At 41.7% G+C, this 25,059-nt stretch overlaps 1 protein-coding gene and 1 long non-coding RNA gene across 2 annotated transcripts in view; both read left to right on the top strand.

Moving 5' to 3' along the window:
* Positions 1 to 459: 459 nt before the first annotated feature.
* Positions 460 to 11,627, top strand: LOC147601981 (uncharacterized). The gene is made up of 4 exons (XR_015258448.1): positions 460 to 1,092; positions 2,054 to 2,122; positions 2,314 to 2,462; positions 11,051 to 11,627. It is a non-coding gene; the product is annotated as an uncharacterized LOC147601981 (long non-coding RNA).
* Positions 11,628 to 24,295: 12,668 nt separating this feature from the next.
* Positions 24,296 to 25,059, top strand: part of CERK (ceramide kinase) — a 45,034-nt gene continuing 44,270 nt past the window's right edge. Inside the window, exon 1 of the mRNA XM_086746900.1 lies at positions 24,296 to 24,509. Coding sequence (XP_086603026.1) covers positions 24,368 to 24,509 — 142 coding nt within the window. The 5' untranslated portion in view covers positions 24,296 to 24,367. The remainder of the gene's footprint in view (positions 24,510 to 25,059) is intronic.

The following is a 25,059-nucleotide window of genomic DNA, read 5'->3' as shown; positions in this document are numbered from 1 at the left end:
AACTGACAAAAATAAAATGTTTCACACATCTTGCAAGATCATAGTCCAAGAGTGAAAGACTGCATGTCTGAGTAATTTCAGTGGTACTTATAAATAAATGTGTTGTGGGTAGTGTCACCTTCTCTACTCATGTCCTTTAAATAGGATTCCACTTCCAGATACTCAACCTATAAGCTTTTTGTAGTGCGTCATGACCTTGAGTGTCAGCAGCTTTAATAGAACACACAAGAAGTGTAATGTAACGTTGTGTTGGGTTTGTTTAGGGGTGGGGGCAACAGTGGCAGCTTCTGCAAGAAGCTGATAGAAGTTTCCCCTTTGTCTGGTGGACTCGGCTGTGTCTACAGCAGACCCACTGCTGGCCAGGGCCAAGCCAATTGGTGGTGGAATGTTCAGTGATAACACCTCTGTGATACGTATTTAAGAAGGGGGAAAAAGTAATTTAAAAAAAAAAAAAGAAGTGAAGAAGCTGAAGCGGGGGCAGAAGGGCGAGGCGCGAGCCTTGTGGGCCTTGCAGACCTCACCCCTGGCCTTTCACCGGGCCACTCTCTGGGCCCGACTCAGCCCAGCCCAGCTGCAAGGAGTGAAGAGAGGAGATGTGAAGAGAACCTGAGAGGCATCTGCCTGAGCCGATTGTGAAGAATTTCTTGTGAGAGGAACGGCTGCAGATGCCAAGGTCAGTGGAGGGGGAGGGGTAATGCTGCTCCTGGCAGAGATTGCCCTGCAGCCCATGGTGCAGCCCATGGTGAGGCCGGCTGTGCCCCTGCAGCCCATGGAGGCCCACGGAGAAGCAGAGATCCAGCTGCACCCCACGTAGGGGCAGGCGGATGCCTGGAGGCTGTGGCCTGTTGAGGGCCCACGCTGGGGCAGCTGTTCTGGAGGAACTGCACCCTGTGGAAGAAACGACCCATGCCAGAGCAGTTCATGAAGGACTGTAGCCTGTGGGAGGGACCCCACACTGGAGCAGGGGAGGAATGTGAGGAGTTCTTCCCCTGAGGAGGAAGGAGCAGTGGAAAATGACATGTGATGAACTGACCATAACCCCTATTCGCCACTGTGCTGCTCATGGAGGTGGAGGAGCAGGAAGAGAAACAGGTAGAGATAATTGAAATGAAGTTAAGCCTGGGAAGAGGGAGGGGTGGAGGGAAGTCACTTTGTTCTCTTCCTCATTATCCTGCTTTGGTTTTATTATTAATAATAATAATAAAATTGTTTTCCCCAAGTCGAGTCTGTTTTGTCCATAATGATAACTTCAATGAGCTCTCTCTGTCCTTATCTCAAACCTTGAGCCTTTTTGTTAAAGTATCTTTCCCTAATTTCCTGGGAGGGTGGGGGGAGAGAGTGAGAGACTGCATTGCTTGGTCATGAGCAGAGCTAAACTATGACAAATATGAACTATGTCTGTTAGCTAAAGTGAAAATGAAACCTGCAAGGTCACGAGTGGAACTTTGCTTGATCTTAGCTAGATACATTTAAATTAGACTTGTTGCTGTTAGAATACAAAAATTAGTTACTTTCAGTTGTGAAAGTCAAAAAAGTGATTAATCTATAAAAGATACATTCTATCATTAGCATTAATATGAATCTTGAAACTATATTTATTTTCTGTTTATTGTTGATACTTGTCAAAGGGAAACTTAACTAGCTTCTGGCTAGATAGCCTAAGCCATCTGTCATGCTTGTAAAAGTTGACCTGAATCCTGAAGTAATGGCATTCAACTTTTGTGTCAGTCTGGTGCAGCCTTGTGGATCTTCTGGGTCATTTTAGAAGTGGAGGTTTTATTGAATTACATAATAAAGCCAGAACAAAGTTAACTGTACCATTTAGTTTTCATTATATTCAGTATACATTTATATCAAGAAGAACTTGAAGTCCACAGTCCACAAAATCTCTATCAGTGGTACCGTGGAGAGCTGCTGCCAGTTTAGACCCTTAGACAGAAGTTATCTGAAGCTGGAGTGGGTCCTCTCTGTTCTTGACTTTCAACAAAACAAAGACTTTCCATTAACTTCTATTTTTTTTTCCTTATTCTGTGTTTTATTTTGTCCCTGACAGAAACTTGTGTTGCCAAGATTCTGGAGATGGAAGGGGTTTGGAAAGAGGAACCTTTCAAGACCCCATCAGGTAATTTAGGTACAATTCTTTAAGCCCATCAATTAAGGTGATCCAACTGCAAAGAATGTGTCCTTGGAAAGGGCTTGGAAAACGGTAGAGTATCATAAGAAGGTAAGTTCACAGCTATACAGTGCTTGGAAGGAAAAGGTGGTCTGAACATGTATTTTAGCAGTGTTCCTGTTTAACTTTTTTGGTTACAGAAATGTGACATGAGCAGCTGAGGGTGTACACAGGTTCAGTTGTCAACCTTTTTATCGTGTTTGAGAAGGAGATCTGCCAGTGTTAGGTGCTGTCATTCAAGGAGTACAACAACACTGCAGACACCACTGGGACTCGCCTACTGCAGCAAGTTAGCACAGTCCTCAAACACTCCCAAGAATCTAAATAAGCACTTGGGAAATCAGTTAATATTGAGTTGTGCTTAACTGTAGTTACACTACTTCAAACATCCAAGTCCACGCAGCTATATTAACTAAGCTCTGCCCTGCTGGGATTGCCGTATAAACCTGCAGTAATTTCAGTTGCTACGTGCTTGGGCATTTTGGTTACTTCAGAGCAAGAAGAAATATTAAAAGGCCTATTGTAGTATTTGTTTTGTTTCATAGAATCATAGAATAGTTTGGGTTGGAAGGGACCTTTAAAGGCCGTGCTCAGAGCCCCGTCCAACCTGGCCTTGAATGTTTCCAGGGGTGGGGCATCTACCACCTCTCTGGGCAACCTGTTCCAGTGTTCCACCACCCTCATTGTAAAAAATTTCTTCCTTATATCAAGTCTGAATCTACGTCCTTCTATTTTAAAACCATTACCCCTAGTCCTGTCAAAACAGGCCCTGCTAAAGAGTTTCTCCCCGTCTTTCTTATAATCCCCTTTAGATACTGGAAGGCCGCTATAAGGTCAATACCAATTTGTTTTTTGGTTTGTCTATTCTAGAGAGCTTCTGCTAATATAGTTGTGCTCGTACAGTTATACAGGTAGACTTTTCTGTGGAGGTGGAGTGTATTTTGAGAAAAGAAGCTTTTCTCATTATGCACAGGGAAGTATAGATTGTTGCTAAACAAAATTAACTAAGCTGACAACAGCACTCCCCTGCTAACTTAGCTACACTCACACCAGGAGGATTTGCTGATAAAGTGTAAGCTAGAGAGTGTGCTTGTTCATGCTTATCCTTATATCGCTGTGTCAGCAACACATTGTAATGTAGATACAACTGCAAGGTGTGGTTTAAACTGACTTATTTACAAACTAACAAGACCACATTTCTCTATATGCATTTTTTGTTTCCTTTAGTTAATAAGGAAAAAAAAAATAAACTGAATAAAAATGAGCCACTTCCATGTTGAAGCATTGGTTTCTGCAAATGTTTTTACTGCTTTAACAAACTGATGGAAGTGCATCTACATGTAGCACACAGGGATTTCTGTGGTGGTTGATCACTGTTTCTGTTTGATCCATGCACATGCCTTTCTACTGAGCCATTGTAAATATCATGGAAAAAGCAGTTCTTTAACATAAAATTGAGCAAAGGGAGTGAAATTGCCAAGCAAGCTAACCCAAAACCAGCATTTTGCACAAAAAGAAAAGGGTAGTAGAAACAGAGAGAGCCACTTATACTAGGGAAGACAACAATCCCAGAGGGTACAGTTCTTGGTGACAAAAAGGTAAGATAAATGGGAGAAGCAGTCATGTAGAACCAGGGAAGACAAAAGGATGTTAAAGAAGAGGGATAGCCAATAGCTAGACTGAAAGAGGTTAAACATGGTCCAGTAAATCACATAATCACAACAGCTCTTTCAGTGCAGTGCAATTTTTCTCTGGAAAATTGGAGAGGAAAAAACAGAGAAGGAATCGACATCAGAGAGTCATGGCCAGAAGGAGTCATCATTGCAGATAGAGTGTCATCACAACATTTTGTAACTTTTTTTTTCTGTAAGTGGCCTTCTCTATTGCAAATGAAATGAACATTATTTTGAAAATAAGAGCAGACTTGCCAAAATACACTTATGCTGGTAGTGCACATATGAGGAATCGTGCACACTCACACTCTGTGTTCAGTAACAGTGAAAGAAACTGAGAAACAGGGAAAAAAAAGTATAAATAAATATATACTATCTCTGAGTAAATGTCTTTGTCTCTTGTTTCTCCTCCTAGAAGAGTGATTGATGTGGGTAGTTTTCAAAAGCCATCATTCACTAAAATATTAGTAACAGTGCTCATGTTTACATTTCATGTATTTTTAGGTGAAGGTTTTTAGTTTTATTTTTATCCGTGTCACAACCTCAACTGATAATCTGACACCATGTGTTGGGCGTAGCCCAGAACAACACTCTGTGTCCAAGGAGCGCTTGCTTACCAGCAGTCCAGTGGACGAAACTGCTCTTCTCTGAAGTCTGATGCAATATGCAGCTGAGGCATAAATGACTCAGAGGAGGAAGGACGCTTTGAAAGTGGAAGTCTTGGGTGGAAGACAGGGAAGTTGGCAAAAGCAACAGATCCTCTTTCCAACATACGTCTGGTTCCTTGAAATTCCACTTTATTATGGCTCCTGTACATACAGGGAAGATTTAAATATAGCATTGCAGCGTGACAGAACTTCAAACATAGAGAAATAAATCAATGCATATTTGGCTCTGAGCCATGGTAGTTCTCTTCTCTTCTTTGCTGACAGAAATGTATTTTCTTTATATTATACAATTCAAATCCATTTCTAAACTTCACATTTAACTTGCTATCAAAACAAGGTGCAGAGAAAAATTGTTGTAGCATTAGTTGATTTTTCCTGAGGCTAAAAGATCTAGTTATTGGGAGAACTTCAGAGGTGCCAGGAGACATGCTTAGTACTGTAGCTTGATGAGGAAGTAGGCAATACCACTTCTTTAAAGTCAAGAAGAGTAGAAAATTCCTTGGAACAAACACAGAACCACTTCTTTTTCCAAAGTCATAATAAATAGCAAAACTGTCTTCTATTGCTTTAATCTGAAAACTGGACATGAAATACAACGGAATGTAAAAGATGGGTGTCTAGAGCTTTTCTTCTGAATCTACAACTTGATTTTTTTTAAAAAAAAGTATCATCTGTAATTAACTGGAGTGCAAAAACAGATTTGAGCATGTAATAATGCTCTAAACAAAGTTTCTCAGAAGATGTATTCAGCATGGAGATGTTGCATTTGGCGTGCCGCTGAATTAGTTGTGTCCTTGGCCACTTCCATTTTTTGGTCAAAAAAAAGCTATTTAGAAGTGGATCTTTAACTCCTTCCATGTGTATAAGAAGAATGGAGACATACTAAACAGAAATTTTGAGGGACTGTCTTCAGTAGATATTTCCAGGTCTTAGAACACATCAGGCTGTGTGTTACTTGGCATTTACAATTTATCTTGAGCTCATAGCTTTGCTCTCTGACAATCTTCATGACTGGTTGCTGCAGGGTTTGGTTGGGGTTTTTCTTTTTGCTCTAGTCTTGTCTTTGACCATCCAGCTCCATTACTGGCACTTATTGAAATTTCTTTTGTGGTTTCTTCTTAGATTTCTGTATCTAATTTAAGTCTACCACTGACACTTCTCTTTTCATGCCTCAAAGCCATCATTAGTGCCTTTTTTGTGTCATTTGTGTCTGTGTGAGGGATTAGTTTTTGTTGGTGTTTCTTGAGGATAGCAAAGCCTTTACTGTGCTATTCAACCCAATTTCTCTCTCAATTAATTTCTCTTTGATCCAAATGTATATTAGAAGGTAATTAAGTTTCACTGTTTGCTTTTTAATCCATTTCTGAGTTTCTCGGCAGAGCAGTTGAAATGTACACTTAAACTGAAAACACTTCTTTTTTAGTGTTACACATTTTCAGTATTAAAATCCTATTAATATAATTTTGATAGAAAAGGATTAGTGGTAGAGTGAGTTCAGGTAGTGTACGGTGAATGACAAATACAGAATAGAATATAAATTCACAGTTGACCTCACAGTGTGTTGCACAGATACCATTTCCAAAAATATCTTGAGTATAGTACATTATAGTTATTATTCAAGTCAAGTGGGTTGTATCAAAACAAGGTTTTCTTTTTTCTTAAAGAGGAGTGGAATTTGCTACTTTAGAGGTATGTCCATATCAGGTCTCATTAACTATTCTTTGTTACTTGAATCTTTTATTGCTGTTTTTATGGTTTGTATATGCTCTTGTTTGAATGAGAGCAAATGTAAAGGAGAGTGATGAGTATAATGAAGGTGTTTCAGGTGGAGTTCTAGTAACAGGATCCTTCCAGCATGACTTTCCATAGAAAAGGGTTTCTGAATGCTCCTGTGGCAATGCTGTTGGCTGAGCCGCCCATTTTACAATGGGCGAAGCATGGGGAAGGCTTGTAATTTAGCAACAGAGGGGCTGACAGCTTGGTGAAAGAGGCATAAGCAAAATTATATTGCAAAGAAAATGAGAGCAATTACAGATATTTGGGTGAAAAGATACTACAAAGGTAACAAAGTCTCTTACACATTGGCTTTAAAGCATTGCTGCTCCTTATCCAGGAGGTGTACTCTGTTAGTGAATTGGATTTATGAAGTACTCATTAGCTGAAGATGATAAATGTTTTTCCAAATTTAAGAATTTGGGTGGAGTTGGGAAAAATTAAAAACCTGCATAGTTTTGTTCTTTTTAGGCCTTGTTACTTTTGAGAAAGAGGTATGAATACTACAATTTTTTTTAGCTGAGGGAAAAAAGAAAACTCAGACTAAAGAGTGAGAATGAAGTATTTCACTATTCATATCACTTTCTTGTATAACACAGCATGTAGCATCACGTTGTAAAGCAATAAAAGAAAGAACAACTCAGCTTCTAAATTTTGAAATGAAAATTTATGATTTTGCTTGAATGATCTTGGCAGTTGTTTCAGGACTGGCAATCTTAGTGTGAGAAATGAGCTAAGAATACTGACATAAAACCACCAGATAGTCCCTGAGTTTTGAAGAGAAAATGATAAGGCAATCACAGGCAGCTCCTCAGAAGTTAAAGCCTTTTTAAATAGAAAGAGCTCAAAGGATTAATCTCTGCTACTGAAATCCTGAAGTATCATGGTAATAATTCTAGTATGCATGGTCATTAAAATAAGATTTCACAAGTAGCCAGAGGAAATATGTTATGCATCATTTTTCAAAAATCTCTCTAACTCTGAAAAATCAGCCATGGGCTGCAGAACAGGAACAATATTAAAATACTAATGAAGCTTGAAAACATCTGTGTTTCCTCCTTTTTGGCTTTGTTTTGTGAGAGGAAAGGTTTGTACAAGGAGATTGCATTTCATATTAGACTAGCTAATGTAGCTCGAGGAACAATGAATAGGTTTCTACTAGACAAAACTTTGGTGTAGGTTTGGTTTGTTGTTTTTTTTTTAAAGAAAAAAAAGCCAGTAATTTATTTTATACTGAAAAAAACCCCATGTTTTATAAGTACTGCATGACAAAAATTTTAAATTTGTAGTTAATAATAATAGGATCATTAATATTGCTAAAATCAAGCTGATCCCTTACCACATTTATTGCCTATGATTTAAATTAATTTGCATGTGATATCCTTCTGCTTGTACCGATTTTCAGACAATGCTAGTCAACATTCTTATTAATGCTCTAAAATTTCAAAATTTTTAATTTGTAGGTACATTTATAGGTGGCAAAAATTAAGAGCTGCAAATAATTATAATGACAGTCACTACTACAGAAAGCAGCAGAGTCATAACATGGTTTAATGGTTGGAAATTAATAGTAGAAGAAGTTAAGGGGAAATACTATCTAAAGAGTGAAGATAAGCAATTGCATCATTGGGTAGAGGATGTAGGAGCTTCTCTAAATGTAGTTCTTTAAATCAAGACAGACCATCTTGCTGAAAAATATGCTCTACTTCAGCTACAATTCATTGGGTTTGATTGAGGTTTTTACTGTGTGAAAAATCTATGCTCTTTGTGCAGGAAATCAGAGGAGATGATCATAACACTCCCTTGGGCTGTACAACCTATGAATTGTTCTCAAAGCTATTCCATTCTGAATTTCTTTTGTTATTCATCTCTCTTTTGGCTTGTATTATTGAAAATCTCTACAATAGAGAAACAGTTACATTTCATTGGTTTAGACACAGCATATGTGTATATATGAACACACATTAAATACAAATGCTTAGTCTTACATTGAAATCAAATTAAAATGTCGTTTTGTTGGAGTATCACCAAGAATAGTGATTTTTTTTTTCTTTGTGGCAAGAGGAAATTTAATGGAACGATTTATTTAAATTGCTGTGTCTAAAAATGAGCTTTTCTATGGCTGTATAGGTGAAGAAACAGGGCCACCTCTGTATAGTTTTTAGTTCGGCTAAGATCTAAACCACTGTCTGGAAACGTGCTCTGCCTCTCCTCACTGAGAAGTCAGGAGTGTTGGCTCCTTCTGTAACATGCCTGATGAGAGGGGGTCTGAACTGGGGCCTTTTCCTTAGGAAAAAGTAACTCAGGCAATTTCTTCATAGCTCTTAAATAATTAGCCAGTGGAAGTGTGACCAGATGGGAGCAGTGAAGGAATAAATCACCACAGCAGCAGCTATATGAGCTCTTCATAGTATTCCAATTTTCTGTCTGTTCCACACTGCACAACAGAAGAAAATGTCCACTTTATTTCATTGCTAATAGGTGTCAGTATGCCCAAAACCAGTAAAATTAATGAGAAAATTATTATGGTAGAGAAATAGCAGTCAGTTTTCATCTAGTGCTTAGAAATGATGGATCTAGGATAATATTGCCTTCTGTATTTGGCCATGCTGTTTTTCATAGCACCCTTGTTGTTCCGTAACCTTTTTAACTTAGCTTAGGAAATCTTCTGTTGTGTTTTATAAGAGGAGTTGAAGCTCAATGCTTATATGCTTTTGTTTTCTCTCATCTCGAAATGTTAAAGAAGCGTTTATGTCAATAAATCTTTGTTTGCATTCTGGCTCTCCTTTCTTGAAGGCAAAGGACTATTCATCAGCACTCTGCATCTCGTTGCTCTTTTCAGCGTGCTCAAGCGTGTCTGGAGAGGGGCTGAGGTGCCCTTGGCTCCACTGGAAACGTTATGTCATCATCTCAACAAGGTGTTGTATTGCCAGGAAAGGATCAATACTTTGATGAGGAGCTGCTGGCTCAAAACCATGGTGTTATTTGATAAAGGACTACTTGGAACACTTTGCAAAGCATTTCCCGTGGTAAAAAGCTCTAGGGACTTGATTTGTCTCTCCGAGTTGATTCATCTGTAAATACGTGTCTGCAAACCTCAGATAACAAGAAAAATTGGAGCTTCTGCCCACATTAGGCTTCAGCCTTTCAATCATTTCAGTAGTGTATTCTCTTTGTGAAGGAAGTACTTCACATACCAACAATTAATTCAGTGAGGAAGGGAGGAAACGGTTTTAGCCTTTTTCCCACTGCCAACACCAGACGAGCCTAGCATTTCATCCATATGACCGCACAGCCCTGGGAGCGCTGCACTGCGCGGTGTGCAAGGGCTGGCAGCCCCCCAGGAGCTTGGCTGCAAAGCGGTACGGTGCTGCCGTCCTTCCATCCGCCCCCAGCCAGCTTCCCTGCCAGGCTGCAGTGCCAGCACTGTCAACCGTGTCCGCCCCAGGGTCTCCAGCTGAGCCAAACCAGGGCAGCCGCGTGCCTCTGGATCAATCTGTTGTGAAAGGCAGGACAGCCAGAGCTAAAGGGCTCTCCCTTGAAACAAGCTCAGCTCCCCACTGAGAAATAAATCCCAGAAGAGATTAGGGTTGTTCAGGGTGCTAAACCAACAGCGCTTTGGATAATATCACTAGTATACAATGATCAAGAATTATGCAACCCGTGCGTGAAATGGACTGGAAAAAAAAAGGGCTGGCCAAGCGTTTAGACTTTTTTTCTCCTCTTCACGCAGTCAGAGATGGCTTTACCAGAAAGGCTGTATGGAAGCCCTGTAGCTCCATATGAACAACCTGTCATCTGAGGGGAAAACACTACCTGGCTAGATACTGCAGCTTCATTTAACCCCCCTGTTGGCTCATTCAATTCTCCTGTTCACTCAAGTCCTAAGTAACCCAATTTAAGGATTTATATGTCCAAAGACAAAAAATTCTTTTGTGAAGATTTTTTTTTCTTTCATTGAAGAGGAAAATAATGAGTCCAATAATCTTAAGAAATAAGGAAGAGGAAAAAAGGAGAAGTCAGCATCTTTTCATCATACGTAGATGTAAATATGACTTTTTATGTTAATTGTTTATACTCTGGTTGATAAAAACTCAGTACTTACTGCACTTTTGAATGAATTTGAGTCGTTTTAATAGAGAGAAGTTGCCCCTTGGTGTTATCATAGTACACATATGGGGTGTGTACACATATAAGGGTGGTGGAACACTGGAACAGGTTGCCCAGAGAGGTGGTTGATGCCCCATCCCTGGAAACATTCAAGGCCAGGTTGGACAGGGCTCTGAGCAACCTAATCTAGTCGGAGATGTCCCTGCTCCTTGCAGGGGGGTTGGACTAGATGGCCCTTGAGGGTCTCTTCCAACCCTAACCATTCTATGAGTCTATGATTCTATATTTACATTGACAAAAGGCAAGCTTAACAATGTCAAATCATTTCTATCGTACTTGTTCTGATCTAAATTGTCAAAAATGCTCCCTTGTGTCTTGGGGTGCTGAAATTCTTTAAGAATTCACGTCCATAATTTAATTGTTATATAGCACTATTGAAATGTTGGCTATAACATTTGTATTGTAAGAACTTCAGAATTACTGACAAAAACATTGCTTTATCTTGTTTTCCTCAAACCTAAACAATACAGAACCTGCTTTTCATATGGAAACAATGGGGTTCTCTACATCTGGAAGGCAAGAGCAGCCTGAATACTGATTTCACCTTAAAAGAGTTGCTCAGTATTTGTGTGCTGTTTTGTTTCTTCCAACAGTGAAGCCGTATGATCTTTTCCTGTGGCGGAAGAAACAGGCAAGCAGCTTTGTCAGTGCTGTTGTGAAAAGCCTTTCATAGCATCCGTCAGCTCCGACAAACTTCAGCAGGACTGGTCATCTCTTTCACACCAAGGAAAAAGAATCAATATCTGAGAGATCTTTTGTAGGCCTAGGAGTACTGGAGAAATCAGCCAGCAATAGGCATCTGTGGTTATCTGAATGCTCGTTCTTCCCTGCAGCCTTTATTTTTTCTGTTGCCACCTGCTCATCTAAGATGCATTGCTATAGATTTTTCGCTGGCAGGTAAGCCTCAATATACACATATACAATGCGTGGGAGAAACTGAACGTAGGTGGCAAGGTTTCCTGCTGCTCTGAGAAACACTGATTTTTATAAACACTTCAGATACAGATATTATGGATTCTAAGAACTGCAACCTTGAACAAAGACATCTTTTTCTTTGAAATATTCTGAGAACTTTTATAGCAGCCACAAGAAAGAACAGCCTTGTGTGCTTTTGGGAGAGGGCTGGGCTTTGTGGTTTGGTCCCTTTCTGTCACAATTAGTCTACTTCATTTGTCCTCTATTATGCAATAAAATGAACTCATTGTAGCATCTATGTAAGTGACTCTTATTATCATTTCCTACAGGATCAGTGCTTTTTCTCATGTGAGCAGGCAAAACCAAATATTCCTTAGAATCTCTCATATAAAAGGATCATCAAAGCCCACAGTCTTGGTTTTAGTTTTCTGTCGAGCAAGTATTGGACCCTCAATGATTTTTCCTATTGGAAGGATAGCTCGGGCATGTCTTTGGGGGAGGATCCAGGGAATGCCTTCCTTATCACCAGCGTTCCCATCCTGTACATCGCAATAAATGGAGTTTTGCAGTTACTGATAATTCCTCTTTGGAGGAATATCCAAATACCGCATTATGAGAATATGACAAGAGATCTCCCTGGAGTCTGCCAGCAAAACTGTTGAGAGTAGATGGATTGGTACTGCTTAGTGCTGTAATTTTTTGGTAACCTCTTTCTTGAAGACCAAGTCAATTATCATTCACAGTATGTCTAAGTGTCAGTCAGCTGAAGACCAAGGAGTTCTGGCATGACATTTGAACCTGATATTTTTTCATGTCAGTATGACCACTGAGCTGTTAATGTGAATTTGCATTTTTGGAACATACCTACTTTGATAGTAGCATTAGCGTATTAGGAGGCAAACTGTGTGTATTGCAGTAACTGCAAAATTAACATTAAGATTATAACTGAAAAATTATAATCTGGAAAAGGAGAAAAATAGTCCTTCATGAAGTTTGAAGAGCTTATCCTACTTTGTCCCACACTCAAGAAATGTTGCCCTTATATATAGGTAGGTGATTGGAGGGGGGATTTCTCTTTGAAATGACAAAAAAATTCTGCATCGTTGTTTATCTATTTTTAAGGGCTTTTTTTTCCAATTCATATCTTCCCTATACATGCTATCCAGAGATTTAGCAATAGAATATTGACTTTAAAAAGGATTCTTCTTAAGTCCAGGGCTATGATAGCTGTGCCCATACAAACCCATATGAAAGCTGCTTGAGCGGCAGTAGTAAAAACTGTGCCAAATATATTCAGCTGTTTACTTTTGAGCTAAGTAGTGCTGCAGGGATCTTGGCATATGGCCCCCACTATTTGAAATCTGAGGAAATTCCCACTGGGCCTGAGACCAAACACTTTCTCGCAGCCATTTGGTGGGCTTTTACTACTGCGCTGTTTTAAAAGCCTGATGGTTAGCAGCCTCTCACTGCTGAGGAATCCAGCTGAGCTGCTTCACAGAGTGCTGTTCAGCTTGCCTTGGTTGCAAACACAATTCAGCCACTCCCAGCTGTGTTCTGCCCACTTACAGCAATGATTAATTTCTTCCCAAGACTTCAATATAGAAGTGAGTGATGTGCAGCACTTCTGTTCCTCTTTGCTGCATTTTTAATATCAAGGCAGTAAATTATTGTTTTTCACATAAGAATTTTCAGAAGTATCATCTCTTACATTCCCGTTTTTATCCTAGTGACCCTACACAAGCAGGCTGAAAACAAATTTGTAACTGAAAGTTGTATTTTTATGTAAGAAGCGGCTTTTAATCTTTTTAAACTACAAATACATAGTGCACACTGCACATTGATAAATACATAATTAATGCACATTTATTAAAAAGTGTTCATAAAGTCTGAGTAAAAGCTGCTTTCCTTCCTAAGTTTTCATTTTTTTCACCAGTTTGGTGTTTCTAATATGTACTTATTCCAAGCTGAGCTCAGGGCATTATAGGGGCTAACACATGATAATGCCAGTGAAGGGTAGAAAATTTGATTGTAGACTGCAAAGTTGCTATGCCCAGGACTTTCTACATTTGTTCAAAATAATCTGGGTGCCAAAAGTAGCATCCCCCCTGACTTCTCATGGCAACTGCACTGTTGCAGTTCAGACTAGTGCCCAAACACACGGAGAAGTCAACTGCACTACAGCCCGAGGAATGAAGAAGTATAATGATTAAAAAAGATTCATGCAGAATGCTCTAGAATATTGTAATAAAATGAAGCAAGCTTCTGTAATTTAAACATGTTCCAACAAGCCATGGAACTATTCTTAAAGCTGCATCATTTTGCATCTAAGAGAAAAATCTTACAATCTGTGGAACATCCATTTATTTGATGAAAGCTCTTGGCCTCTCAGCAATAGGCTGAATTTGAAAGCATGATGGAAGGACCTGGCTGTCTGCGAGAGCTTCCCTCAGGTGCTGTAAAGGTCAACAGAATCCCAAGAAAACCATATCCTCCATTGCAACAACAAATGGTAGCAAATGAGATTGCACCTTAGGTACCGCGTTGTTCACGCTATTTTGTGTATTTGAGCTAGGCAGTGCTCTAAAACAATCAACAGCGTTTACTTCTGAATTCTTCCAGGCTACAGAAACACATGTAGGGTTTGATCTTTCACTAGCAGCCTACTCTAAAGAAAATATTTATTTTGCACACTGATTTTCTGCTTCTACAATCAACTTTCAAATATTGATGACTCCAAGGAAAACAAAAGATTATGTGCTAAGGAGAAAAATACATTATGCCTTCCAAATTCATTGGTAGAAATAAACTTGAAGTTTAATGTGCTTATGCAGTTTAGGTATTGCATCAGCGTGAGAGCAGCTGCTTCACCAAATTAAAGGGACACAGCACTTCTGTGCTTACTGTGCTCCTGTATGAGTCAGAAATTTTGAATTGTTGTATCCACCCATGGATTTCTACCTATGGAAAACTGCCATGAGAGGATTGTGTGTACCTGCTCTTAATGAAATATGATACCTTTTTGGTTTTAGTCAGATTGATTGAATGCTTATTGAGTCATTAATAACAATGTCTCAGCAGCACTGGGTAGTAGGTGTGGCTTGGATAGACTGCACGTAAGTGACCAAACAATTCCCATTGCATGAGCAGGAACACACGAAAAGGAGGATGGATGGTAAGATAATACTTCAAAGGTACCCTAGGAGCACTTCTGACTGAACGCACGCTGCCAGCTAATGCTTCTGGATTCCTAAACCAAAAAGAGGCATCTTCTGTGTGGGGTTAAAAGGAGGGACAGGTGTCAGCATGTTAGCACCTACCTCCTTATGGCAACAGCATCTTTGCCTCTGAGACTATGATAATGATAAACAACATTTCACAGAACTTCCATTTCACTAGTCTTTCAATAAAAATAGATATGAAAGGAATCAGAGATTCCATACTATTTATATAAGGCACTGTAGAAGACCATTTGTAGAAGCGGACACATAAGCTGTATGTATTGCATTACTGGGGAATCAGGGAAGATTACATGCAGGACAACCAGGGGATCAGGCCCAGCCAGGGGCCAGTTCATGAAGGGCAGGTCCTGCTTGACCAACCTTATTTCCTTCTATGACCAAGTGACCCACCTAGTGGATGTTATCTACCTGGACTTCCACAAAGCCTTTGATACTGTCTCCCACAGCATTCTCCTAGAGAAGCTGGCAGCTCATAGCTTGGACAGATGTACTCTGCCATGGGTTAAAAACTGGCTGGAGGGATGAGCCCAGAGAGTTGTGGTGAACGGAGTTAAATCCAGTTGGCAGCCGGTCACAAGCGGTGTTCCCGAGGGCTCAGTTTTGGGGCCAATCTTATTTAATATTTTCATCAATGATCTGGATGAGGGGATTGAATACTCCCTTAGTAAGTTTGCAGATGACACCAAACTGGGCAGAAGTGTTGACCCACTTGAGGGTAGGAAGGCTCTGCAGAGGGATCTGGACAGGCTGGATCGATGGGCTGAGACCAATTGTATGAGGTTCAACAAGGCCAGATGCTGGGTCCTGCACTTGGGTCACAACAACCCCATGCAATGCTACAGGCTTGGGGAAGAGTGGCTGGAAAGCTGCCCATCGGAAAGGGAACGGGGGGTGCTGGTTGACAGCCAGATGAACATGAGCCAGCAGTGTGCCCAGGTGGCCAAGAAAGCCAACAGCATTCTGGCTTGTATTAGGAGCAGTGTGGCCAGCAGGAGTAGGGGAGTGATTGTGCCCCTGTACCTGGCACTGGTGAGGCCACACTTCAAATACTGTGTGCAGTTTTGGGCCCCTCATCACAAGAAGGACACTGAATTGCTGGAGCGTGTCCAGAGAAGGACAATGAAGCTGGTGAAGGGTCTGGAGCACAGTCTTATGAAGAGCAGCTGAGGGAAGTGGGATTGTTTAGTCTGGAGAAGAGGAGGCTGAAGGGAGACTTCATTGCTCTCTACAGCTACCTGAAAGGAGGTTGTAGGGAGGTGGGTGTTGGTCTCTTCTCCCAAGTGACTACTGATAGGACGAGAGGAAACAGCCTCAAGTTGCATCAGGGGAGGTTTAGGTTGAATATTAGGAAACACTTCTTTACTGAAAGAGTGGTCAGGCACTGGAACAGGCTGCCCAAGGAAATGGTGGAGTCACCATCCCCGGAGGTATTCAAAGAATGTGTAGACGTGGATCTTCAGGACATGGTTTAGTGGACATGGTTGTGTTAGGCTGATGGTTGGACTTGATGATCTTAGAGGTCTTTTCCAACCTTAAAGATTCTATGATTCTATGATTACCCAGTGAATCTGGAGATTCAGGTAAACATTTTTTCACCTGGCTGTATGTGCATACCTGCACCATACCCATACCCATATGCTTTGCAGTCATAGTGTCTTCAGAGAGTGAAAGGAATTGATGTCTTTCTTCAGTTTTATTTTGTTACTTATGTTACTTTTTATCTCATAGATTTCAGAGAGCCATGTTGTCATTGATTCCATTACGTAGGAACCGCTTGTGTGTTTTAACCCAACTTCAAGCTGTGTTGCTGTCGACCCTGCTATACATGTTTCTCTAATCAACCACACACAACATTGCTTGTCTTCTGAAGCAGTATATGGTGAGTATGAGATTTTATGCTGGTAAAAAAGGGAACATGTAGGCTTTTATCTCCTCTTGCTCTTATCCTGATTGTAGTTGGGTGCTGTTGGCTTCTATTAAGCCTATAGTTGCATTTCTGTTTTTTACTGAAACAATCCATAGCACACTTCTCTATTTCTCTCTCCTCACTTCATGTTCTACCCCACAGTGCTTCAAAATGCATCCTTACAAAACCAGAATAACTTGTGATGTTGAGATTATCAACCATATGGTACAGTGAGTAAGTCCTGTGTTTTCTCAGTAGCCAGTTGTTGCTGGCTGTGAAAGACACACATAGCATTACATTAGCTTCTGTCCTAAGAATTCTAGTCACAATCTCAAAATTTGCTAAAAAAAGCAAAAGGAATGATTGTTGTACAAGTCCATTTTAGACTGAATATTTATTTCAACTCAATACTTCTCTGGTTTCTGTTATAGTTGCTGTCTTGGCACTTCATAGGTTTATTTTATTGTGACAGAGGAGGAAGTTTCTCAGAGCTAAATCTAATATGAAAGTGTTGTCAGCTCAAGTCTCATTATTGCATTTCCTTTTCTAATCAAGGCAAAGAATCTGCCATTAACAATGTCATCTCTTTTCCTGTTGACTTGCTCTTATAGATACAACCATAAAAAAAAAAAAAAAATGTTTGAATGGTTCCTTTGCACACAGGTTCTTTTTCAAAACATTAATTACTCCTAACTGCCATTTCTTAGCCACAGTGATTTAGAATTACATCTTTCAGAGTAATGATTTTTACAAAACTATTCATATCAAACCACCTGGAGATAGTTTGGAGGTGGTTGATTTTTCAATGCATTGCAATGAAGTTTGATTCATAGTTCTGACTAAATGAGCCGGTTGACTAAAACCCTGTGCAATCTTTTGAAAATGTATCATTTCCATCAAAATCTACAATTTCTGCAAATTGTATATAGAATGACATATAGACTAGTCAGCTCTAAATATGTATCCAGTAAAATGGTGTGCTCCAAATTAGTCAGCCATTGCCACCTGGCAAAACAAACAGATTACAAATATTTATCAGGTTACTCCTCAGTCTTTTCAGTATATTCAAAACTATTCCCAGGGTGACTGGCATCCCTTTGAACAACTGTGAAGTCAGGTACAGTAAAGTTCCTTAAATATACTTGTTTGCTAGAATCAAATATTTAACTTCAGTTATGAAAAGATCCTCTTTGTTCACCATTGCTCTCTTTTTTTTTGGGTAGCTGTGTCTATTTTATATTCTGTTCTCAGCTTTCCATTTTATTTTGATACCAGAAAATCAAAAAGAGAGGACGCCAATTCAAGTCAACATGCGCGCTGAGATGTCAAAAGGCACAGTGCAGAAATAGCTCTGCCTTGCAGATTTTATGCAAAGTATTGGCATGTATTTGCGTTCTGGTATCACTGATTCAGACAACTTCATGCCAGCTGTCACCATCTCTACTACAGTAGTCAGCTGAAAAACAATCAAAGTGAAAATTACTCCATTCAGACAAACTGCTTCAATCCATCTTTGATCAGATCATTCAGAATCTTGGTCTTTAAAAGAGAATTTAATCTGCATTCCTAAGCATTTACTTTAGGTTTATATTGTACTTTTAGAATATAGTAGTAACCATAGAAAGCAACATTGTTAATTAAATCACATGAATTAATTAAACCAGTTTCAAGGAGATAATTCATTGGTATGTAAAGACAAAAAAACCCCTTCCTTCTTCTACCTTAAATCCACAAACACAACTTCAAAAGAACCTACAGCCAGGATCTTTGTCTTTGCAAAGGTAGATGTTATAAAAATATGAATTTATGCATCTATGAACTTTACAATTATATAATGCATCAATAGGAAGACTGATGACACTGTGCCCAAAAACTAATAAGATTAAGAAAACCGAATTTTTTAATTTCATATACTCTTATCTTTCCTGAATTAATTTTGTTCTGTTAAAGGTATTATGTAGGATTGTTTTTTTTTGCTGAACCTGAAAGGGTAGGATAGTTTGAATGAAAATATGAAACTATAAATCTTGAGTATAAATCATGAATTTTTCAACATGGACTTTCAGGAAAGTCAAGTCTGTGATCTCGTACTACTTGAGTTCAAAATTAGAGTATTCACAAGAAAGAGAGGGTTTAATGCACCTTTTTTTTTTTTTTAGATTACCCAAATGTTTTTGCCTTTCTGAGCATCCTTCTTCCTCATATGGTAACTCGGCTATTTGTAAGAGGTGGCTATTTCTTAGAACATCTCTTGCTTTTGTAGGAAGATGGACCTCAAGATCATCCTTAACTGCAACTGTAGTCTTTAGAGGTACTGGAAAAAGCATGAGCTTGTGAATATCAAGTCAAAAGTAGATGTCTTCCAAGAAGACTGATGTGAATGTTTGTGTTTCAGGGTGCATTTGATAGGTGATAGATTCCCAAAGACAAAAATTGATTACAGTGTTGAAGAACATTCCAAATGTCAAGAAGGGAGCAGGAGGACTTACTGGTAACTGGTGATCAGGTAGGTGGGAGTCACAGCTATAACAGCCTGAAAGAAATCGTGTTTAGTATTTTTCACAGTAATAGGTAGTTTATGCTTGAGTATGGAGGTAACTTGGAGCTCTGGAAGAAAAGAAGGATTCTGCAAACTTCCATGGCTCAGGAGCAGTATGCAACATTTCCCTTCACAAGAAAACAAAGTATCTTCTGGATCCATTCCCACCCCCTCCAGTATAACAACAACTTTCTCTCAATTACCTTTGGGCTCATGTGAACAAAGGGCTGCAATCATTCTTTGTGACAAGCCTTTAAAACGGCAGGGTTTTTTTTCCCCAGATCATTTCCAATAATAACTGTAATTTAAACTCTTATGGTAAAAGCATAGAAGTACTTTAAAGTAGCTCAGGTATTTTTCTAGAGATGGTGATGTCATTCTTTCCATCAGCAGCAAGAATATTCCACTCATGTTTTAGTCTTTGTTTGCTGATAAATAGAAAAGGAACTAGAATATTAGTCAGTATCTTGATATTTAAAATGAATTATTTTCCTCTGTTCTAATAACAGTTAGTTTCCATTTTCCAAAAGTCTTTCCATTGCCAAATTTGGCATTTGGGCGTATTTACGCTGTTCTAATGGGACTTGCTTGTGTGTACTTGAGAACAGAATATAATTCATGCGTAACTACTTCAATTTGCCTGTGATGTACTGAGATAAAAATTCTTGATAATTCCCAAGCAGCTGTCTAAAAGCTTTCTTGGGGCATTTTCTCTGTGGAAGAAAAGAAATATTCTGTAGTTATCAACAGGGAGCAAAAAATATGCAAAGCAAAAACTTTTTATTGATTTTGATTATAGTTTTAAGTTCCTGAGCAATGAGATTAAAGTTTCCCTTTCCATTCTGGCTGCCATTTGGACAACATCACGAAACATGTGTTCAAGGGACATATTAGGAACTGATCTTGAACCTTCTTCTCTCCCTTCAGTGGGCCTGAGCACCACTGCACATGTTCCTTGGGACATGGAGAAGTCCTTGAGCCTGAAGCCGTCTCCCTGGGAGCACAGGGCATACCAGCCAAAAAGCTCCATTGCGTGCCTGTGACAAGCTGTATTTTCCAGATTTATTGGTAAAAATCTGTGATTCCCTTGTACTTCCAACACAGAACTAAGTAGAGTGGCAAAAATATGGTGGAACACAATTCTTCTTTGATTTCTGGTGCACTTATGTGGGTGTTATCCAGCTTTCACTTTCGTTTAAATATTTTATATTTTTTCCCTTTGGACCTTCCACTCTCACAGATTAGGTAGGATACACAGTACTTTCTACTTCTACCAGGTTACTACAAGGACATGTTTGATTTTCACTGTGGAAAAAAAGTTAGTTACAGGGTCCTAATAAAGAAGTACACCTCCAAAAGATTTGAAAGAGAGATAGGCTATTATTTTGTGATTTAGCTCAAGTTCGTAATGATTTAAATCAATATTCTGGTAATGCAGGTCATGCTGAAGAATACCTATCTGCTCCTGTTGATCAAAAAGATGAACCTGCTTAGAAGTATTCCTTAATTTATTGCCTACATTATCATGTAATGATCCTGTTCAATACAACATAAGATTGCCAGGAGTAAGTACTTTTTATAGAATCATATAAAGGTTTGGTTTGGAAGAGAAGTTTAACAATCATCTAGTTCCAACATCCCTGCCATGAGCAGGAACATCTTCCACTATACTGTGTTGCTTAAAGCCACGTCCGACCTGACCTTGAATGTTTCCAGGGATGGAGCATCCATAACTTCTCTGAGCAACTTGTTCCTGTGTCTCACCAGCCTCATTGTAAAAATATTTATTTCCTATATCTGACCTATATCTACCTTTTTTTTAGTTTAAAACCATTACCTGTCGTCCTATCACAACAGGCCCTGCTAAAAAGTCGGTCCTCATCCTTCTTGTCCCCCTTTAAGTGCTGAAGGGCCACAATAAGGTCTCCCTGGAGCCTTCTCTTCTCCAGGCTGAACAGCCCCAACTGTCTCAGCCTGTCGTCATAGGAGAGGTGCCTAAGCCCTCTGATCATCTTCATAGCCCTTCTCTGGACCCTCTCCAACAGGTCCACGTCCCTCTTATGTTGGGGGCTCCATAGCTGGACGTAGTACTCCAGGTGGGGTCTCATGAAAGCAGAGTAGAGGGGCATAATCACCTCCCTTGACCTGCTGACAACGCTTCTTTTGATGCAGCCCAGGATGCAGCTGGCTTTCTGGGCTGCAAGCACACGTTATCAACTCATGTCCAATTTTTCACCTACCAGTATCACCAAGTCCTCCATACAGCTGCTCTCAATCCCTTCATCCCCCAGCCTGTACTGATACTGGTGATTGATTGCCCAACCCATGTGCAGAACTTTGCACTTGGTCTTGTTGAACTTGATGAGGTTTGCATGGGTCCACCTCTCAATCTTGTCAAGGTCCCTCTGAGTGCCATCCTTTCCCTCAAAAGAATCAACTCCACTGCTCAGCTTGGTGTCAGCTGAGATGATTGACCTACTATAAAGTCAGACACTAGGGAGAAAATGTTGTCTTTAGAAGTTATATTGTCTGCTAGATAGTAATAATTGGATCCCAGAGATAAACCTCCTAAGTTGTGTTACCTTCCTACATTCTTCCTGTTTGATGTTGTGAATTGTGCTTGTTATGCAATATATTATTGTTCCTAAGTTAACTTCAATTGCAACCCTTCCTGTGGGCTCTGTGGACCTGTGAACAAAGTGAGGTGCTTTTACAACCGTGCCATTTCGCAGGGTGGAGCCCTGTGATCAGCTGCATTTAGCACCAAGATCTTAGGCTATAAATCCTGCAGTTTACTGGCATCGCTGCACCTGCAGTTCTATCTCCTGAGTGGTAATTAAAGGCTTGTGTAATAACCAGTAAAGCAATAATTGACAAGTGTGCGCTTTAGCCTACCAAGTCACTCATCCCATAGAAATTCTTTCTCTGTTAGAGTCAGGGAAGAAAATAATAAAGTGCTAAAACTGGTTAACAAAATCATTTTGTTGGCTCAAATTTGACCTTTACTTTCTAGGGACAGAAACACTTGTCGGTGTTCAAGGGACTACCAGAGAGTGCCAGAGCAGAACAAACGCAGCTCTGGTTAAAATTCCTGCATGACATTCCTGCAGTAGCACAGACGAGCCCAAATCACAAACCGAAAAAAAATGTTATACTAAAACTGTTTGCAAGGAAGAAATAATGGGTGGCTTCTCCTTGTCTAAAAAAATAGGAAATGTGGATGAGTCCCACGCTAGTGGGACTAGTGGTGCTAGTACACCTTTGTAGGCTTCTAATAGACCAGAGAATATTTTATCAATTCTGTGTTTTACAGTTGAAGGCTTTAGCCTTAGCTGAGCCAAAACCAGCTGTCAAATTAATAAGAATAAAAGGAAACAGTCATAGGCAAGAGTGGTAAAAGAATGAACTTCCTACTTCTTCAGCTAGCACGGATCACAGCGTAACAATATTGATTGAGATGACTGTAGATGATAAAAGATTAGATTTAATTTGCCTAATGGAGAAATCATAAATAATATTTTAAGAATGCAGCTTTATATTAGTGATCTGTTAGCTCCTGGAATGTGTCTGAGGGGTTCAACACCAAAAAAGTCTCTGCTGCATTGTGAACACGAGCATTAGGCTGTGGTTTCCACACAACTCTTCTGGTTCACAGGAGTGGTTACAAATAACGGAAATGAAATATGCTAGATTTGGTACAACACAAACCAAAAAGGACGTTCCTGGCCAAGAGATCTTACCATCCAAGGGTAAGAGGGATAGTAACAGATAATGTAGCTGGCAAAATGCAAAAAACCAGTGAGACACTAATGACTGCTCAGCAGTGGGTTTGGCCCACATTGTGGGCCCAACATTGGTTGTGACCAATGTTCACAACAGACTTTCACAACTAACTTTATTTTAAGCCTCAATATAAAGAACTTTACAGGTGTTGGTGAGGAGAAGGATTCCACAATGTAAAGGGCAATACAACTGACAGAAACAAAATGTTCCCTGAAATTCTGAAAATGTGGCATATCTAAGTATTTTCAACAATGAAGGTGGCAACATCATGGTTTTCCAAGGCCAGAGGAAAGGATGTTACAGTAAGATAGAAGACAAGTGTTCCTCGTGCAGGAAGACTGTCTTGAACACATAACTCGGATGACAGTGCCTAGCTCACTTGTTTTCAGAAAATGAAATGGGAGTACATGACGAAGTTCAGAGCAGAGCTCAAGTGCAGAAGGTTTTTGGCCCCAAACTGGTTCTGAGCAAAGCCAGCTAAACTGTCTGTATCATCTTCGTGAACCGGCCCCAGGCTGCCCCCACGTAAAGACAGAGCAGTGACATTTTTCTCTAACCTCTACAGGAAACTTTCAGAACCAGGCAGTTTGGAGTAAGGTCAGAGGTGTGGCAACTGCCACTCACTCTGGCCTGTATTTTGGGGGAGAAAATCTTCAGCAGGGCCTGTTGTGATAGGATGAGGGGTAATGATTTTAAAATAGAGGTAGGTAGATTCAGACTGGACATAAGGAAAAAGATTTTTTACACTGAGGGTGGTGAAACACCGGCACAGGTTGCCCAGAGAGGTGGTGGATGCCCCATCCCTGGAAACATTCAAGGGCAGGCTGGACGCGGCTCTGAGCAACCTGATCTGGTTGGGGATGTCCCTGCTCCTTGCAGAGGGGTTGGACTAGGTCACCTTTGAGGGTCCCTTCCAACCCAAACTAGTCCATGAGTCTATCTTTAAGGCAATCTCAACTCTTGTTTTATGGATAGGAAGGCAAGGTGAGATCCAGAGGTTTATGGCACTACCGTGGTAGATCTACTCATTACATTTTCACTGTCTTGGTAAGGGAAGAGTTCGTCGTCACTATGCTGGGTGCTTGATCCTCCCGCAAAAAGCACGAGAACAACCCACGCGTGTTACGGGGCAAACGCTGCGGGGCCGCTGTTTCCCGGCGCCAACCGCTTCGAGGGGCTCGGGCCGGGCGAGCCTGCGCCGCCGCAGGCACCGGACAGGGCTCTGGCCAGCGCAGCGAGGAGACAAAGCGAGGCTGCGGGGCCTCCCCCTTCTCCGCGCCCCGACGAGCCCCGGCCCCGGCCCCGGTCCCGGACGCACCCCGCCCCGCCGAGCCGGGCAGCCGCAGGCCCCGCCCCGGCGGCGCTGGCGTAGGCGCTGACGCCGCAGCCCGCCCCGCCCAGGGGACCAGGCCGGCTGGCGGCGGGGCGAGGGCCGCCGTTAGCTGCCGGGCTCGCCCCGCCGCGGCCGCCCGCTCAGCAGCGCCATGCGGTAGCCGAGCTGTGGCCGGCCCGGGCTCTCGGCGGGGCCATGGAGCAGCTGCCGGGCGGGCGGCGGCCCCGGCTGGTTTCCTCGCTGGGGCTGGGGCGGCGCTCCTGGGAGGTCACCTTAGACGAGGAGAAGGGGCAGCTGGCCTGGCGCGACCCCCGCCCCCCGCGCCGCCGCGGCGCCGGTGAGTGGAGCGGCCGTTAGCGCACCTGCCGCGGCCTCGCGGCGAGCCGCCTCTCCGCAGCGGCGGGGGAAGGGCGGCCGCAGCGTCCCTGGGCCAGGGGTGCGGGCTGCCAGGCCTTGCCGCCGCCGGGGCAGCCGGTCTGGCGGCGGGGGCGGGCGGCCCTCGGCCCGGGGCCGGTTGAGCCTGCAGGGTATTCTGCCGGCGGCGGGGCGCTCCCTGCGCTGGGGCGCCTTTCGCCCTGCAGAGGACGGGCGGCAGCTGGCCTCCGCCGGTGCCCGCAGCTGGAGTCGCCGCCGGGTTCAGAGTCCGGCGGTGGAAGGCGGCGGGAGGTCCGATCGGATGCGGGAGCGGGGGAGGTGAAGCCGGGGACGGGGCGGTGGCAGGGCTGTCGCCGGCCCTGCCGAGCCCCTGGGCCGGTTAACGGGGCCTGCGCGGGTCTAACAAAGCCGCTCACCAAAAAGCGGCTGCGAGGGCAGCAGGTCCCGCGGCCGAGGGAGAGCGGAATTTCAGCGCCTGCGGTGAGAGCGTGCCCTGGTAACAAAGGCGGGGA

The sequence above is a fragment of the Chlamydotis macqueenii genome, chromosome 1, assembly GCF_036417535.1.
Source record: "Chlamydotis macqueenii isolate bChlMac1 chromosome 1, bChlMac1.mat, whole genome shotgun sequence".
Taxonomy (NCBI): domain Eukaryota; kingdom Metazoa; phylum Chordata; class Aves; order Otidiformes; family Otididae; genus Chlamydotis; species Chlamydotis macqueenii.
The sequence above is the reverse complement of the archived record's forward strand: the minus strand, read 5'-3'. Positions and strand labels throughout refer to the sequence as shown.